The 18,790-nt window shown below is 40.8% G+C and overlaps 1 protein-coding gene across 4 annotated transcripts in view; it reads left to right on the top strand.

The window, feature by feature from the left end:
- Positions 1-18,790, top strand: part of AK5 (adenylate kinase 5) — a 264,012-nt gene that overhangs the window by 215,384 nt on the left and 29,838 nt on the right. For 3 of the 4 annotated variants that reach the window (XM_081307956.1, XM_081307955.1, XM_081307958.1), the window contains exons 11-12: positions 11,946-12,109; positions 14,200-14,316. In XM_081307956.1, coding sequence (XP_081164082.1) covers positions 11,946-12,109; positions 14,200-14,316 — 281 coding nt within the window. The remainder of the gene's footprint in view (positions 1-11,945; positions 12,110-14,199; positions 14,317-18,790) is intronic. The other variant, XM_081307957.1, reaches the window with a different exon arrangement.

The raw sequence follows: 18,790 nt of genomic DNA, 5'->3' as shown, positions 1-18,790 counted from the left end.
GCTCCATTAGAGGTGATCGTGTGTGTGTGTGTGTGTGTGTGTGTGTGTGTGTGTGTGTGTGTGCAAGGCTGTGTGGGTCTGTTTGTCACGAGGGGATATACCACATATATTCTTATATCTGTCTTCTTTCAGTATATCATTTTTTTAATATTATTGAAACTTTTTTTATTGGTTGCTCAAAACATTACATTGATCTTGACATATCATATATCATACATTTGATTCAAATGGGGTATGAATTCTTACTTTTCCACGTGTACAGATTGCAGGATCACATTGGTTTTTACAGCCACGTTTATACATACTGCCATACTAGTGTCTGTTGTATTCTGCTGCCCTTCCTATCCCCACCTCTCCACCTCTCCCCTCCCATCACCTCTCTCTACCCCATCTACTGTAACACATTTCTCTGTCTCTTTTTTTTCTTCCCCCTAACACTATCTTATATGTAATTTTGCATAACCATGAGGGTCTCCTTCCATCTTCCGTGCAATTCCCCTTCTCTCTCCCATTCCCTCCCACCTCTCATCCCTGTTTAATGGTAATCTTCTTTTCATGCTCTTCCTCCCTGCTGTTTTGAGTCGCCCCCCTTATATCAAAGAAGACATTTGGCATTTGTTTTTTAGGGATTGGCTAACTTCACTTAGCATAATCTGCTCTAATGCCATCCATTTCCCTGCAAATGTCATGATTTTGTTATTTTTTGGTGCTGAGTAATATTCCATTGTGTATATCATTTTAATGACCACATACTATTCCTTTGCATTGATCTATTATAACTTATTAAGTTTAATTCCTATTCCACATACTGTTTTTTCTAATTTTTGCTTTCATTTAAAATGCTGTAATTAATGTCTATGAAAATAAAACAGTAAATTGTTTACCTTTAGAATAAATACATAAGTATAAAAACTTTTTAAAAATTATTTTACATTGCCAAATTGCTCTGAAAGGTTCCACTGATTTTATATTCCCATCACAATGCAGAAGTCTTCCAGTTTCCATGGTGTTGCCCAGAATTGAACACAAAACCTCAGACGTAATCCAACATCCACCACAAATGTCCCCATCTGCCTTACACAGCCTCATTTCCTTTTACTGTAGATAGATAGACTGCAAGTACAAACATTTTCCAAGTTCTCTGACAAAGACAAAAACATGAATGATAATGCTAGAAATGACCTTGGAGTAATAACAAGCTTATTTTCAGCCAGGCAACCTTATTTTGAGATGAAAACGCAGATGCTCAAAGAGGTTGAACATCAGAGCAGATTCCCAGTGAAAACCAGGCATAGAAAAAGGGTTACAAAGAAACAAAAAGTGTCTGGCAGTTACCTTTGGGGACTAGGACTGTTTTTCTTTTCTACTTTTCCAAATTAATCTAAGTCTTCAATAAGAAGTATGTATTTCTTTCACAGTAGAGAAAATATATATCTTCAAAAGAAAAACAGAATAGAAAGGACAGGCTAGGTTATGAATTTTCTATTATATTCATTCATTACTTGCCTAAGAACCCAGTGTGAAGTGGTCTACAAAATAGGGGGGGGGAAGGTTCGTATATTTAAGAAAACATATATTTAAGAGGCAGCACATTCTATAGCAATGAATTCTAAAAAACTGGAAGAGCCAAACAAGCAGGGCCTGACTGAAGCAACTTTTAAAGGTTCTGGTTTCCATAGGTTTGAAAAGATAAATACACTTGGTGAGTTGGGTCTGAACCAAGCCCAGAGACCTCTGGGTAAAGAAACCAAGGACAGGTGTCTTGATGGTGTTTTCTTGGGGGTCAGTTTATGGCTCTTGTCCCTGTCCCTATTTGGAGATGAGGTTAGGGTGTGATGGGGTGAGGGTAGAGTGCAGGTGCGACATTAGAAATGCTCAGAAACCACTCCATGGTGTCTGCTGTTTCCTGTCACCTGAGGCCTGAACCCTCCTTTCATCTGCCCACCGAAGGGGCAGAGTCAGGGCATCCTGTTTCAGAGACATGTCTTAATAAGACACTTCACTTTGTCTCTGTGGCTGTGGTAGGTTTTTGACTAAATGTATCAAAATCATAGACTCAGCTGTCAGAACAGAGATACAACCATGTCCTTCCAAATGATGATAACAAATGATGAGGCCTGATAGTGTTGCAGATTTAACAAATAAAAATATAAGACCCTGTTAGGGTCTGTAAACAAGTCAGGATGGCGCCTGGCATTTTGCCAGAGGGAGTGGTTTATGAAGTCACACCAGGGAGCCATTAAGTGTGGAGATTCCTTATTGGTTGACTGCTGTATCTAGTTTATGTTAATTAGGATAAGCTGTGTGGAATGTATATATACCCCTCCTGTTCCTACAATAAACAGCTCCCACTCCTGCTGTATCAATGTACACAAGTTGCTCGTCACCCCCCCCCCCCCCCCCGGTCAGTTTGCTGCAGCCGGACTGCAGCAAGACCCCATATGTTTTCACTCATACCTGGAAGTCAGAGGGGAACAGGTGGGGGAATAAAGGGGATGGGAATCTCATGAAAATAGAGAAGGGAAACCAGTGACTAGAGAAGGAATCAGGAGGAAGGAAGAGGGGAGTGTGAGGTACGGGGGAATTAAATTGACCAAATTATGTTATTTTCCCTTACAAATATGTCACAATGAATTTCACTATTATGTATAATTGTAATGAACCAATTAATTTTTTAAAAAGAAAACCCAATTTGAAATGTGTGTGTGTGTGTGTTAAATTTGAATTTTAGAATAACACTGATGGTATTTCATGTAATGATGTGCCAAGCAATATTTAACTGAGCAACCTGTATTTCTTCTGGCAAACACATGGGGACATGATGAAAGCCTGGCTCCTGGCGGCCACTCCTACCGCCTGGAGTTGTGTGGGTGTATTTCTGAACAGCAGGTCTGTCTGATTTCCAGCAAGAAGGGCTGGGAGGGCTTTTGGAGGGGAAGCTTTAGAATTTAATGGTACGGAGGCATAGTTGGTCCTTGGCCCAGGTTTTTTTTTTTTTTTTACATCTATTATTTGGTTACCAATAGTACCTGTTTCAAATGATTGTAAAAATCAAATGAATTATTACAAATAAAATATATTTATTAGTTAATGTGTCATTATGCCAGACGCATGGTAAACCAGAAACTTTTATCCGAATAGTATGCAGAAACTTCTCAGACACATTGGGTCCCCAGACTGCATCACTGATGCCAAAGAGCTCACTGTGCCACAACTCTTCTCTCCAGCTTGATACTGAGATATCCGAAAGTACCCCCTCCCATCTGCAACAGAGAGGAATGGCTCATCTTTTAATAAGGCTGTAAGGAGTTTTATTAACTATCATAACAATTTGTCATTCATGGTAGAACCATTTTCTCAGCATTATTACATTGTAAATATGAAAAGAAAGATCAGCTCAGCCTCCCTGCAGTGACCATCAGGGATTTCACAGCAAATTGCCTTTCTTGGATTATCTAGTCTAGAAGCTCCAAATCAGGCTAATCATCAGAATCGCCTAGGGAATGTTTTGTAAAGATTATCTTTTTTAATAATGAAAATACTTCAAACTTACAACAAAGCTGAAAGCATTTTACAGTAAACACTGGCGTACCCACCACCTAGATTCTGCCGTTAACATTTTACTGTTATTTTGTTTTATCAAATTATCTGCCCCTCTGTCCATCCTCTTTTCTTAAAAATTTCAAAGTAGGGGCTGGGGTTGTGGCTCAGTGGTAGAGTGCTTGCCTCACTTTCATTTGTTGATCTATTTCCTACTGCATATCAGGCACTGATAAGTAACACAGTTGGCCATCAAGAAGTTTCCAGCCCTATTTAAAGTTCTTCCATATAACCTTCAGCTGACCCTATCACTGGCACTTCAACACATTCACAAATAACCTGAAGCAGTCGGTGCCTTTCAAAACTAATAGAGTTGTTGTCTGTGAGGATAAAGCTCCATTTTTCTTAACTGCTTCTGGTCAGAGAGATTCAGTTACCAGCAACAGTCTGCAGAAACTCAGCATACTGATGCAGCTCATCCTAGATGCAGGATGTTTAAAGTGATTCATGAGCCCAGACTGCCTGGGGGTCATTCCTTGGGCACCATGGGCTCATGGTCCGACAACATTAATAGCTTTTCTCTGGAAAGGATCATTCAGTCTCAAAAACCTGAACCCAGCGTTGGGACCATTTTCATTTAGAGAGAAAAATGTTTCAAGGGGCAGAAATATGATAGATTTTTTTAAAACAAATCCTGAATATTATCTAGAAACAGGATAGTTGGTTTTGCAAAAGACGTTTAATATCTCACGAGCCATGACTATGAAGAGTATCCATCTTTAAAGATGTTAAAATAGTACCACTATTTTTTTTTAAATGCTGTGTAAAATCACGGGGTGTTTGACCTAGGAAAACTTTCAAGCTTTCACCCCTGCTGGCTGCCTCATTTTACAGACAGTAATTGTGTCAGGGCATGTTTCACTGGCCAGCTGCTATTCAGGCACAGACACGCATCACCTCATTTTGTCCTCACAACCCACAGGCCATCTCCACTCTGTAACTGAAGAGGTTGAAGCTCAAAGAGGATACATGAACCTGGAACTCAATGGAACAGAGTTGTCATTTTGGTGGGGCCACAAGGCTCCTAGACAGTGGCACTAATTAACAGTTACCTGGGCCCTTGCCCAAGGTGTGGGAACAGTGAAGTAAAGCAACTTCTTCTCTCTGTGACCTTAGCCTGGCTCAGGCCGTAAGCCAAAGGAAGAGAGGGTTACCAAGTGTTTGTCAGTGGTTCCAAAGGTTGCTAAGGAATCAAAGATATGAAAGAGTAGGAGAAAGCTGTCGAATAATATGATGGTGATTCAACCCCAGTGAACTTTGGAAGCTCAATTTCAGAGAATGATGAGAGTAAAAACAGCATCAAGAAGAGAGGGAGTCAATGAGTGGGAAAATAATGAGGAAAGAAAATAATTTTCATCTTCTAGTGAATAAGAGGATTAAAATATCTGTTAAAAATGAGAAGAATAAGACTGGCGCAGTGGTGCATGCCTGTAATCACAGAGGCTCAGATGACTGAGGCAGGAAAATCAAAGGTTCAAAGCCAGCTTCAGCAACTTAGTGAGGCCCTAAGCAACTCAGTGAGACCCTGTCTCTAAATAAAATGCAAAAAAAAAAAAAAAAAAAAAAGGCTGAGGATGTAGTTCAGTGTTTAAGTGCCCCTGGGTTCAATCCCCAGTACCAAAAAGAAGAATATGTTTGAAGACAATGGGGAAATATTAGAATCCATTCATGGACACCTAATTGTTTCATTTGTTTGCTTGGTTATTTGGTGTTTTCTTTGTTTTGTTTTGGTAATGGGGATTGAACTCAGGGGCACTTTACCACTGAGCCACATCCCTAGCCCTTTTCGGTTTTGTTTGTTTGTTTGTTTGTTTGTTTTTTAATTTTTGAGATAGGGTCTCTGGAAGTCTGTGTCAGGTTTTTTCTTCGCTTACAGCTCTGCCTTACTCTGTCTCATTTTGATAGAGGACTATTATATGAAATCTCTGTATATATCCCCCCACATACCCTTGCTGTCAATATTTGTCCCTTTCCCATCTCAAGAAGGTAACCAAGCTTTGAAGTTCCATTTGTTGGCTTTCTTGTTACTGAGTAAAAAAACAAAAGTTACCAGATATACGGATGACAACTTGCAGAGACACATTTATTTAGAAAAGCAGATACACATTCAAAGGAGAATGTGTTTACCTCAAGGGAGAGACATCTTTCAGGGTAAAACAAAGAACACATATTCAAGGGAGGGTGTAGGCCATCTCCAGAGAGAGACAGCAACACCTTGGTGTGGGATGTTAGTATTCTCAGAGGGACCCTAGAAGGGACTGGACTACAGGAGGAATCAAGGGCCAAGTTATACAAATTTTCCCTGCCATTGTGTATTGCCCTCCTGTCACTTCTTGCAGAAAAGTGCATGGGTCAAGAATGAGGGCCAAGGGCACAGGCTAAGGATGTGGAGTGGGCTGCTCACCAATACTTACTTTGCATTTCAAAGTTTTGTGGGCAATTCCTGCATTCCAAGGGCTTTTGGGCACTTCTCTTTTGAGACTCAGTCTATCTTGCCTCTTCTATATCCCCAAATTCATATCCCAACTCTTGGTGGTCTTCCTTACCACAATTCCCCAGTGTTGGCAATCGCTTACCCTTCCCTGCCTGGGTGTAGAGTCCCCCTCCCAGTGCTGTTTACAGGCTCAGAGCCAGCCCTGTCACACAGCTGTGATAGGGGTCACCTGCCATCTTCCCTTCTCTGGTAGAAAGACCCAGCTCTGAATCTTTTTGTTCCCAGAGCTTTGCCTAGTGTCAGACCCCTTAATAGCTGACCAGCAAATGTTTTTCAAACAAAGAGCTGAATTAATATGCCTTCTGCTTAATTCCAGGTTGCACCAAGCAGTTAAAAGATACAGTAAAATGTCAACAAAGGACATAATAACCAGCTCTGTGCCACTGCTATGGAAAACATGTAAAAATAAAGGTGTAAACCAAACTTAAGTGCATGCATTAGTTTGTGCTTGGGATTCCGCCGATTTCTACCTGACATCTTTATTTGCCTGAACTTTCTCTCAGAGCCCAGAATGTGCTATAACATGCCAGCCTTGTTATAACATTTCATCCTTTTTTCCAGAGACCAAGTACCTGCAATAATTGTGTAGGAGGCAAGAGCTGTCTTTAAGAGAAAATTTTACCCATAAATAAAAAGCAAAGAGGAAGGGATGATCCAGGTGGACATGCTGAGGTGACACAGATCATTTCAGTTCCATCTCAAAGAACAGCAGGTGCCTGGGCTCACAAGCCCCCTATTCTGTCCTCTCTCTTCCTTCTGTAGACCCAGGGGGAGTGAGAGGCTGAGCCCTAGGGTAGGACTTCACACCACTTATACTTTTAAGCACCTGTCGTCTTATGTGGGAGATTTTTTAAAAACTACATTTGAGATTGAGAATAAAGGTTTTTCTACCTTCTTTTCCCCCCTGAAATATTAGGGACAGACCTCTTCAAAATGGAATTACATAGTCTAGTCTCTGTGTGCGTCACCCCGTGTGGCACCGTGCACAGGTCTGCTCCAGCGTAGGAGCCTGGAGTTAAGGATACACTAACAATCCTCGAGATGGCAGGCACTGGGATGGCTCTGTGTCTGTCAGCAGTTATCTTGTCACCAGAGAACACAGCCCACTCATTCCGAGATGTGGTTCCTCAAAGATTTTTTCTCCATGTAACAAATTATCCTGGAGGGATATCAAAGCCCCATTGTTTTTTATTTAGAAGTCATAAGTTAACACCTCAGAGACATGTTAGTGACAGTATATGAGAATTCATGTTTCCACCAGCAGTTTTTTTGTGCTTTTATTGCAGTGAGAAAATCGCTTTGTTCCCCAGTTTGGAGCCAAGGGAATAATCAAGCCATTGTATAGATTGCTTAAAATTCCACTGTGCCTGCACCATTTGCAAAAAAAAAAAAAAAATAAATGCTAAGAATTTGCAGCTGTTGCTCGAAAGGTTTCTAACTGGGACTGGGGCCGGGTGTGGGGAGGGGTTGCTGTTTAACACACAGCTGTTGTTAATTTGAGTTGAAGATTTTTTTTAATTGCCTTTGTATCCAGATTTATTAAATAACATTTTAGAGGAGCAAAAACTATAATAGTCATATTAGTAGGAGGCTGCAGGAAGAAAATAATTGGAACACAACATTTTTGCCTTGTAAGCCAAGTCTGAAAATATCTTTTCCACATGACCAGCTAGCTACCAGCCTTCCCAGGAAAAGAGTTTCCAGGTAAATCCGACCCACAGAAGCCCCACGGCGGCAGCATCTGCAGGAGCTCAGCTGCTTGCTCCTCTTAGTCATTTATCTGGAAGCACTCCTTCCCCTGAGTGGCCTTCTCTTGTTCCTACACTCTGTGTTCCTATTATATCAGGAGGCAGGAGTCTAGTGCTTGGAGCAAACGTAGCATTAGCTGGGAATTGGCTGCTCCTTTAAGTGGTCTGCATTATTTTTGCAAGGTTCTGTAATTGCTGTTTTCCTATTGCATGTAGCCCATCCAGGACAATATACTCTGAGGGGCCTAAACCCTCCCCACTTGGCAGCTGTATGGACGAGCAGAAGATACAAAACATGGACCTTTCTACTAATGAAAGACAAATCCTAATGTCCTTTAATAGAGAAGTTTGAACTAACCCAAGAAAAGAGTTTTTTATAGGATGAGAGATAAACCAGTCAATTTGCAGAATAAGTCATAAATCCTAACATGCTAAAATTTCAGTTGTGATTTTGCATTTTTATTAATGTTAAATATTCCCCTTAAATAGGAAAAAAAACCCTGCAATTCATCAGACATTTATGAAGCACCTACCATGTGCAAAGTGCTGAACTGGGTCCTGAAGGTGCCCAGAGAAGTCTCTGGGACAGAGGGTCTGGTGAGGGACCCAGGCACCTTGGAAAACAGGCAGAAGCACTAGATGCCATTGGCATCCTGCCCAACAGAGCTGAGGGTGGGAGATGGTTTCTGAAAGAGGGAAATACCCAAGCTGGACCTAAGGATGCGAAGAGTCTGCAAAGTTAGAAAAAAAGCATGAATGGGGAAAGGAGATGCAGTGTGTAGCTGAACACACATGCCATGGGTATATATGTGGACTACAGAGTAGAATATTATTTAGCCTAAAGAAACAGAGAAATCCTACCACTTGGCAACAGACAACATGGGTGAGCTTAAAGGACATATGCTAAGTGAAAGGAGCCAGGCACAGAGAGACAAATACTGAATGATCACATTTATATGTGAAACCTAAAAAAGTCAAATGCACAGAAATAGAGAACAGAATGATGGTTGCTGGGGGCTGAGGTTGGGGAAAGTGGAGAGAGATTGATCCAAAGGGTGATCAACTTTCAGTTATAAGGAAAATAAGTTGTAGAGACCCAGTGTACAGCACAGTAACTATAGTTAACAACAGGGTATTGTATACTTGAAACTAGCCAAGAAAATAGAGGTTACATGTCTTCACTTGAAAAAAGAAATGGTAGCTATGGAGGCGATAGAGGCGTTAATAACATCACTGCGGTTATTTCACTATTCAGCATGTTTCAGATCATCACACTGCATAGCTTAATTTATACAGTTTTGCCAATTTAACCTTAATAAAGCTTGGGAATAAAAAAAGAGGAAGAAGGGGGGCATTTCAAGCCCAGGACCAGGGAGAACCAGTTTGGTGACTGGGAAAAGTATGTCTTCTTAGAGGAATTGTGGTTAGACATGATGATGTTGGGCGAGGCAAGAAATAGGGAAAGATTTAACATTTCAAGAAACGAAAGAGATTATTATCCTGATTTGATCACTACACATTGTATATATGTATCAAACTATCACACTGTATCCCATAAAGGTGTACAAATATTATATCTCAGTTTTAAAAAGAAATGGATTAAGGAAAAGATGAGAAGTAGAGTGGGACTTGATTCTGGAGAGTGGAAGTGCTCCTACAAATAGCTTGGATTTTATTGTGTGGGGCATGGGGAGCTACTGAGTGCTATGGAGCTGGAGAATGACATTCTTTTCAGGTAAATCATCCTATGAGCATGTCTGTTAGACCCCAGAGCCTAAACCATTCCCACATGCAGAGGTGGAACAATTGCCATTTGCCAATCAGAGAGCATGAGGACCCAAACTGTGACTGGTGAGTCTGGCCACAGAGAGGAAGAGAGAAGGGAACAACTCGGATGCTTACTAGCTATGCAACCCAGAGCAATGGAAGTACCTTCTTTGTGCCTTCACTTTCCATCTGGGCATAATAACAGTGTCTGCCTCTGAAACCTATTTTTTTTAATTCACATTCTTTAATTGCTAGCATTTCATAATGTCTGTTTATTTTTTTATCCTCTCTCTGCAGATAGGTTTGTACAGTTTTCCTCAATTATTTGAGAATAATTTTGCAGACATCATGCTCCCATATTTAAAACTCATTTTGTATTTCCTGAGGATCTCCTCATATAACCATAGTTCAATTGTCAAAATTAGGAAATTCAATGAAGGTATATGATTATCATCTAATTTACAGTCTATATTCAAGTTTTGCCAATTGTTTCAATAATATTCCTGTAGTTTTATTTTTCTCTGGCTCAGGGGCCAGACCAGGCTAATACATCACACATAGTTTCCACATCTCTTTAGTCAGTTTTAATCTGGAGCAGTTCCTCAATCTCTCTCTCTCTTTTTTTTTTTTTTTTAGAGAGTGGGAGAGGAGAGAGAGAGAGAGAGAGAGAATTTTTAATATTTATTTTTTAGTTCTCGGCGGACACAACATCTTTGTTGGTATGTGGTGCTGAGGATCGAACCCGGGCCACACACATGCCAGGCAAGCGCGCTACCGCTTGAGCCACATCCCCAGCCCCTCCTCAATCTCTCTTTGTCTCTCATTTCCCTTTCTTTCCTTCCTTCCTTCTTTTCTTCCTTCCTTCCTTCCTCCCTCCCTCCCTCCCTCCTTCCTTCCTTCCTTCTGAAACCTATTTTAAATTAATGCATATAAAGTGCTTGGAACAGTGACTGGTACAGTAAGCATTTGGCAAAGGTTAGCTATGATTATTTTCGGATGTAAAATTCCACAATTTAGCAACTAATAGCACTTGGCAGGGCAGGAAAAGGAGTCAAATATCTAGTGTTCATCAAAGAAATATGGAAGGCACTCAGAATTAATAATAATAGCTGGGTGCAGCAGCACTTGCCTGTAATCCCAGTGGCTCAGGAGGCTGAGACAGGAGGATCATGAATTCAAAGCCAGCTTCAGCAAAAGCAAGGCCCTAAGCAACTCAGTGAGACTCTGTCTCTAAATAAAATACAAAGGAGGGCTGGGGGGGACTGGGGTTGTGGCTCAGTGGTAGAGCGCTCGGCTAGCATGCACGAGGTACTGGGTTCAATCCTCAGCACCACATAAATGTAAAATATATTGTGTCCACCTAGAGCTAAAAAATGAACATTTTTTTAAAAATAAATAAATTAATTTAATAAAGGTATTGTGTCCAACTACGACTAAAATAAATAAATATGTTTTTAAAAAATAATAGGGCTGGGGATGTGACTCAGTGGTCAAGTGCCCCTGAGTTCAATCCCCCGTACCAAAAAAAAAAAAAAATATATATATATATATATATATATATAAAGTAGAGAAAAATTATGTTGAGGAATACCTATAGTCTTCAAAATTGTCAAGGAGTCCCAGAGGAACTGCTCCTTACTAAAGGAGACCAGAAGGACATGACAGCAGAAGACAATGTGTGGCTCTGAACTCAGTCTGTTGGCTTCAAGGGACATTGAATCCGTAGGACAATTTGAAACTCAAACAAGGTCTGAAGTTATGTGAGAAGATATGCTTATTCCTTGCTTTTAGGAAATGACACTCAAACGTACCTGTCGGATCCACAACAATGTTTCAGAATGTTCTTTGTTCCTCGATTATGAATCTGTAAGGTTATGATTGTTTGCAAATAAAAATAATTTATTCTCAAAATTAACAGCTGGTATTCCCTAAGTACTCACTAAGTATCAGGTCTGTGGCCAGTACTTTGCACCTGAGCAGGTTCAATTCCCCAGGAAACCTCTCATACTCCCGTCTATACCAGTAGAGTCCTGGTATAGGACTCTGTCCCCCTGCAGCAGCTGAACCCTCTGCCTCACACACTTGCAACTGCTGTAGCCACTGCTTGTGGCTTGTCACTAGTACCTGCCCCCTCTACAGACCAGGAGCTCTTTAAGACTGAGGACTGTACTATACTCTCCATTTGTATCCATGGCGCCCAGCACAGCTCCTCTCATCCCAAGTCCTCAGCACAGACTTGGTGAGTGAAACGCTGAGGCTTGCTCACCCTGGTGGCCACAGACACAAGGGAGGCACCAGACTTGGGATGCATATCTGACCTATAACTTTTTTTCAAGGTGGCCCCGGCTCTGGCAAAGGCACACAGTGTGAAAAACTGGTGGAAAAATACGAATTCACACACCTCTCAACTGGTGAGCTCCTGCGTAAAGAACTGGCATCAACAACTGAAAGAAGCAAATTGATCAGAGACATCATGGAACGAGGTGACCTGGTGCCCTCGGTAAGCTACGTCAGGAAACTTCTGCCTTCCTTAGTGGCAGAGGTGCTGGGACCTGTTGTGAGGAGTCTGAGCTGCCACAACAAAGAAACCCAGAGGGACAGACAGCAGCTGTTTTCTCTCTCTAACAATCCAGAGGCAGGCAGGTCTATGCAGACAATCCACTTGCCTCTCTGTGTTTGCTTCACCAGCCCCCAAATTGTTACCCTGCCTCATACTTTCTCCCAAATCCAGGCCCCACTTAAGAGTTAAAAATCTTCACAACAGCGGTAAATGTGGTTGTGTTCAGCGTAGAATTAAAAACCTCCCCCAAAACAGAAAATAACCTTTTGGTCTAGTTCTAGCGAGTGTCATAGCATTATCTTAACATTTGGTGTCTTCCTTGTGGAATTTAAGTAAAAATGTCCCTTCTTTCTTTTTTTTTCTTTTTGAATTACTATTCATCTCTGAGAAGCCAGATGCCATGGCAAAAAAAGAAAAAAAAATCCACTCTTGCATACTATGTTCCTTGCTGGACTCTGTACTTTGGGCTTGTACAATGCAGTCCCTATTGCATAAAGTTTGCCATGTCCTCCTCCACCAGCTGGAGTCTTTACCACCTGGAAGCCGGCATGGTCCTCATGAAAGAAAAGTAGACCCTTGCAGCTGGCTCTAGCTGACCCCCTTGCAACCACTCACTCTTTCCCCGCCATCGATTCTTTTCTACAGAAACCAAAGTGATTTTTTAAAAAACGTTTATCAAATTGGCTGTTCCTTTCCTCAGAACCTTCAAACCCAGGGTCCTGCCCATAGCTCTGGCCTTCAACTATGCTCCACTGTTATGGCCCACCCCCACCTTACCTGCTGCCACCAGGCCCTGGCCTCCAAGTTGTTCCGCCCATAGCTCAGGCTCTTCTTGCCTCAGGGTCTTTGCACAGGTCTTCCCTCAGCCCCAAGGGCTCCTCCTTTATATATTCACATAGTTTGCTCTTTTAATTCACCCAGATCTCTGCAAATGTCACAACTGATCAAAGAGGCCTTCCCTGACCATCCCATCTAAAATAGCATCTCCAGCATGCTATTCTCTTTGCCCTACCTTAATTTGTGCCTGGAAGTTATCTTTAGCTCACTATCCTCTATTTATTGTCTGTCTTCCCCATTAGACTATAAACTTCATGAGGAGTTAGTTATTCATAATTATCTGGGGAGTATTCTGACTACACTTAGATGCCTACATTCCCCATGCCCTGCCAAAGGCCAGGCAGCAGGGAATGCCTCTGCCTCCTCAGGAGGCAGCTGAATGAGGTTTTTCCTGTACTTTTCCCCCAAACTCCTCCCTTATGGCCCATAAGCACTAATTAGATACAGATTTTGAATGGAGAAAATGATATTGCTGGAAAATGCTAGTCACATCTACGGAAAGTCTTTTCAAGTTGGTGCATGTCAAGTTGTATAAAATATGTAATGGAAAAAATGAACAGTGAGCCAGGTGTGGCAGCGCATGCCTGTAATCCCAGCGGCTTGGGAGGTTGAGACAGGAGGATCGCGACTTCAAAGCCAGCCTCAAGAAAAAGCGAGGCGCTAAACAACTCAGTGAGACCCTGTCTCTAAATAAAATACAAAAAATAGGGCTGGGGATGTGGCTCAGTGGTCGAGTGCCCCTGAGTTCAATCCCCTGTACCTCCCCTCAAAAAAATTAACAGTGAAGTATATTTTATTCCGCATTTGGTCTAGTTTTCAATTACCATGATGCCTAATGTGTAGAGTGCTGCCATTTGAAGTAGGGCTACTATAGTTCATGTAATCTAAGATATCATTGTTTTAAGACCCCCTAGTTGAATATAAAAAGTAAGAATGCACTGATAAGAAAAAGAAGGGGGAAAAAAAAAGCTAACAATTACGCTATGACCCAGCACACTGATTTTAAGATACCTACCCATTTAATAGACATTAAAATATGTGTAGGGGGAGTGAGACTAGGAATTCATAAAATATGAGATGTTGCAGTTGATCTTGTCTGAACCTTCCTCCCTCATTCAGTGGGATGACTGAAGGAGACTCTGGGAATTCTAAGGCTGTTCATCTCGGGTCTGACCACTCTCCCCTTGCTCCAGGGCATCGTTCTGGAACTCCTAAAGGAGGCTATGGTGGCCAGCCTCAGCAACACCAAGGGCTTCTTGATTGACGGCTACCCTCGGGAAGTGAAGCAAGGGCAAGAGTTCGGACGCAGGGTGAGCTGTGGTGATGGGGATCATTCTAGAAGAAAAACAGGGGACATCATCATTAAGGTTGGGGGGTAAATTCAAAGTCTGTTCCTTTCCCAATTACGTTCATCAACCTTTCCATTATGAATGGCAAAAACTCAACACAAACTGGCCAAAAAAAAAAAAAAAGAAAGTGGTGGGAGGGCGTAGGGAGGGGGTCTACTGACTTAAATAACTAAAATGCCCAGTAGCCGTTCAGACTTGGCTGGATCTGGGTATTCAGATTTCAATGGTCTTTCTCTCTCTCTTTCCCTCTCTCTCGGATTTTTTTCCCATTTGTGTTGGCCTCATTTTTTTCCTGTTCTAGTCTCATATACTACCCTCTAAGCGACTTCACACAAAAGTGTTTCTGTTTCCCAGAGGTTCCAGCAAAAGTTGTTATCCTGGATTTAGATCGATCAGAGAGCCGTTAACTGTGGCCAAGGGAAAGGTGAGGAAAGGCACTGACCCATCCTGGAGGACCACAGCCAGGAGGGGATGGGACAGCACACCTGAGCCACATAGACTGAGCAAAAAAAAAGCAAATTACCACAGGAAAAGTAGGGGTACCTTTACACAAGAAGACAAGGAAATGGATGCCAGTCAGGCAGAATCAAAAATACACACAGCTCCATCTCCCATCATCCAAGCTCCCCTACTCCTATCCTCTCCTACTAAAGATGGTGGGTCAGGGACACTCCCATAGGAATGGTAAACACCACCCCAGCCGCCAGGCATTGAACCGACTCTGAGCTGGGTCCTGTGCTACACAGTATATGCTTTGCCGGTAACTTTTTTTTTAAATTTTTTTTTATTGGTTGTTCAAAACCTTACAAAGCTCTTGACATATCATATTTCATGCATTAGCTTCAAGTGAGTTATGAACTCCCATTTTTACCCCAAATACAGATTGCAGAATCACATCGGTTACACATCCACAGTTTTACATAATGCGATACTACTAACTGTTGTATTCTGCTACCTTTCCTATCCTCTACTATCCGCCCTCCCCTCCCCTCCCATCTTCTCTCTCTACCCCATCTACTGTAATTCATTTCTCTCCTTGTTTATTTTCCAATTCCCCTCACAACCTCTTATATGTAATTTTGTATAACAATGAGGGTCTCTCTCCATTTCCATGCAATTCCCCTTTTCTCTCCCTTTCCCTTCCACCTCATGTCTCTGTTTAATGTTAATCTTTTCTTCCTGCTCTTCCTCCCTGCTCTATTCTTAGTTGCTCTCATTATATCAAAGAAGACATTTGGTATTTGTTTTTTAGGGATTGGCTAGCTTCACTAAGCATAATCTGCTCTAGTGCCATCCATTTCCCTGCAAATTCCATGATTTTGTCATTTTTTAGTGCTGCGTAATACTCCATGGTGTATAGATGCCACATTTTTTTAATCCATTCATCCATTGAAGGGCATCTGGGTTGGTTCCACAGTCTAGCTATTGTGAATTGTGCTGCTGTGAACATCGATGTGGCAGTATCCCTGTAGTATGCTCTTTTAAGGTCTTCAGGGAATAGTCCAAGAAGGGCAATAGCTGGGTCAAATGGTGGTTCTATTCCCAGCTTTCCCAGGAATCTCCATACTGCTTTCCAAATTGGCCGCACCAATTTGCAGTCCCACCAGCAATGTACAAGAGTACCCTTTTCCCCACATCCTCACCAGCACTTGTTGTTGTTTCACTTCATAATGGCTGCCAATCTTACTGGAGTAAGATGGTATATTAGGGTGGTTTTGATTTGCATTTCTCTGACTGCTAGAGATGGTGAGCATTTTTTCATGTACTTGTTGATTGATTGTATGTCCTCCTCTGAGAAGTGTCTGTTCAGATCCTTGGCCCATTTGTTGATTGGGTTATTTGTTGTCTTATTGTCTAATTTTTTGAGTTCTTTGTATACTCTAGATATTAGGGCTCTATCTGAAGTGTGAGGAGTAAAAATTTGTTCCCATGATGTAGACTCCCTATTTACCTCTCTTATTGTTCCTCTTGCTGTGAAAAAACTTTTTAGTTTAAGTAAGTCCCATTTGTTGATTCTTATTATTAACTCTTGTGCTATGGGTGTCCTATTAAGGAATTTGGAGCCCGATCCCACAATAAGTAGATCGGAGCCAACTTTTTCTTCTATCAGACACAGAGTCTCTGATTTGATATCAAGGTCCTTGATCCATTTTGAGTTAACTTTTGTGCATGGCGAGAGAAAGGGATTCAGTTTCATTTTGTTGCATATGGATTTCCAGTTTTCCCAACACCATTTGTTGAAGATGCTATCCTTCCTCCATTGCATGCTTTTAGCCCCTTTATCAAATATAAGATAGTTGTAACTTTGTGGATTAGTCTCTGTATCCTCTATTCTGTACCATTGGTCCACCCGCCTGTTTTGGTACCAGTACCATGCTGTTTTTGTTACTATTGCTCTGTAGTATAGTTTGAAATCTGGTATCGCTATACCACCTGATTCACACTTCCTGCTTAGAATTGCTTTTGCTATTCTGGGTCTTTTATTTTTCCATATGAATTTCATGATTGCTTTATCTATTTCTATAAGAAATGCCGTTGGGATTTTGATTGGCATCGCATTAAACCTGTAGAGAACTTTGGGTAATATCGCCATTTTGATGATGTTAGTTCTGCCTATCCATGAACAGGGTATATTTTTCCATCTTCTAAGATCTTCTTCTACTTCTCTCTTTAGGGTTCTGTAGTTTTCATTGTATAAATCTTTCACCTCTTTTATTAGGTTGATTCCCAAGTATTTTATTTTTTTTTAGGATATTGTGAATGGAGTGTTTTTCCTCATTTCCGTTTCAGAAGTTTTGTCGCTGATATACAGGAATGCATTTGATTTATGCATGTTGATTTTATATCCTGCCACTTTGCTGAATTCATTTATTAGTTCTAGTAGTTTCTTTGTAGACCCTTTTGGGTCTTCTAGGTATAGAATCATGTCATCCGCAAATAGTGATAATTTAAGTTCCTATTTTCCAATTTTTATGCCTTTATTTTCTTTCATTTGTCTAATTGCTCTGGCCAGTGTTTCAAGAACTATATTGAATAGAAGTGGTGAGAGAGGGCATCCCTGTCTTATTCCAGATTTTAGTGGGAATGGCTTCAATTTTTGTCCATGCAGAATGATGCTAGCCTGAGGCTTAGCATAGATAGCTTTTACAATGTCAAGGTAAGTTCCTGTTATCCCTAGTTTTTCTAATGTTTTGAACATAAAGGGATGCTGTACTTTGTCGAATGCTTTTTCTGCGTCTATCGAGATGATCATATGGTTCTTATCTTTAAGTCTATTGATGGGGTGGATAACATTTATTGATTTCCGTATATTGAACCATCCTTGCATCCCAGGGATGAATCCTACTTGATCATGGTGCACAATTTTTTTGATGTGCCTTTGTATCCGATTCGCCAGAATTTTATTGAGGATTTTTGCATCTAGGTTCATCAGAGATATTGGTCTGTAGTTTTCTTTCTTTGAGTTGTCTTTGTCTGGTTTCGAAATCAATGTGATGTTGGCCTCATAGAATGAATTTGAAAGAGCTCCCTCTTTTTCTATTTCCTGAAATAACTTGAAAAGTATTGGTATTAATTCATCTTTAAAGGTTTTGTAAAACTCCGCTGTATACCCATCCGGTCCTGGGCTTTTCTTGGTTGGTAGTCTTTTGATTGCTTCTTCAATTTCATCCATTGATATTGGTCTGTTCAAATTGTGTGTATCCTCCTGACTCAGTCTGGGCAAATCATATGTCTTAAGAAATTTATCGATATCTTCACTATCTTCTATTTTATTGGAATATAGGTTTTCAAAATAATTTCTAATTGTCTTCTGTATTTCTGTAGCATCTGTTGTGATATTGCCTTTTTCATCCCGTATGTTAGTAATTTGAGTTCTCTCTCTTCTTCTCTTCATTAGCATGGCTAAGGGTCTGTCGATCTTGTTTATTTTTTCAAAGAACCAACTTTTAGTTTTGTTAATTTTTTCAATAGTTTCTTTTGTTTCAATTTCGTTGATTTCCGCTCTGATTTTAATTATTTCTTGCCTTCTGTTGCATTTGCTGTTGTTTTGTTCTTCCTTTTCTAGGGCTTTGAGATGAAGTGTGAGCTCATTTATTTGTTGGTTTTTCCTTTTTTTGAGGAATGACCTCCAGGCGATGAATTTCCCTCTTAAAACTGCTTTCATTGTGTCCCATAGATTCCGATAAGTTGTGTCTGTATTTTCATTTATCTCTAAGATTTTTTTCATTTCCTCCTTTATGTCTTCTGTAACACCTTGATCATTCAGTAACATATTGTTCATTTTCCATGTGATATTGGATTTTCCCTTCCTTCTTTTATCATTGATTTCCAGTTTCATTCCATTATGATCAGATAAAATGCATGGTATTATCTCCACCCCTTTATATTTACTGAGGGTTGCCCTATGGCATAATATATGGTCTATTTTTGAGAA

The sequence above is a fragment of the Spermophilus citellus genome (genome assembly GCF_964194105.1).
Source record: "Spermophilus citellus genome assembly, chromosome: 9".
Taxonomy (NCBI): Eukaryota; Metazoa; Chordata; class Mammalia; order Rodentia; family Sciuridae; genus Spermophilus; species Spermophilus citellus.
This window is presented reverse-complemented; position numbering and strand designations above follow the sequence as displayed.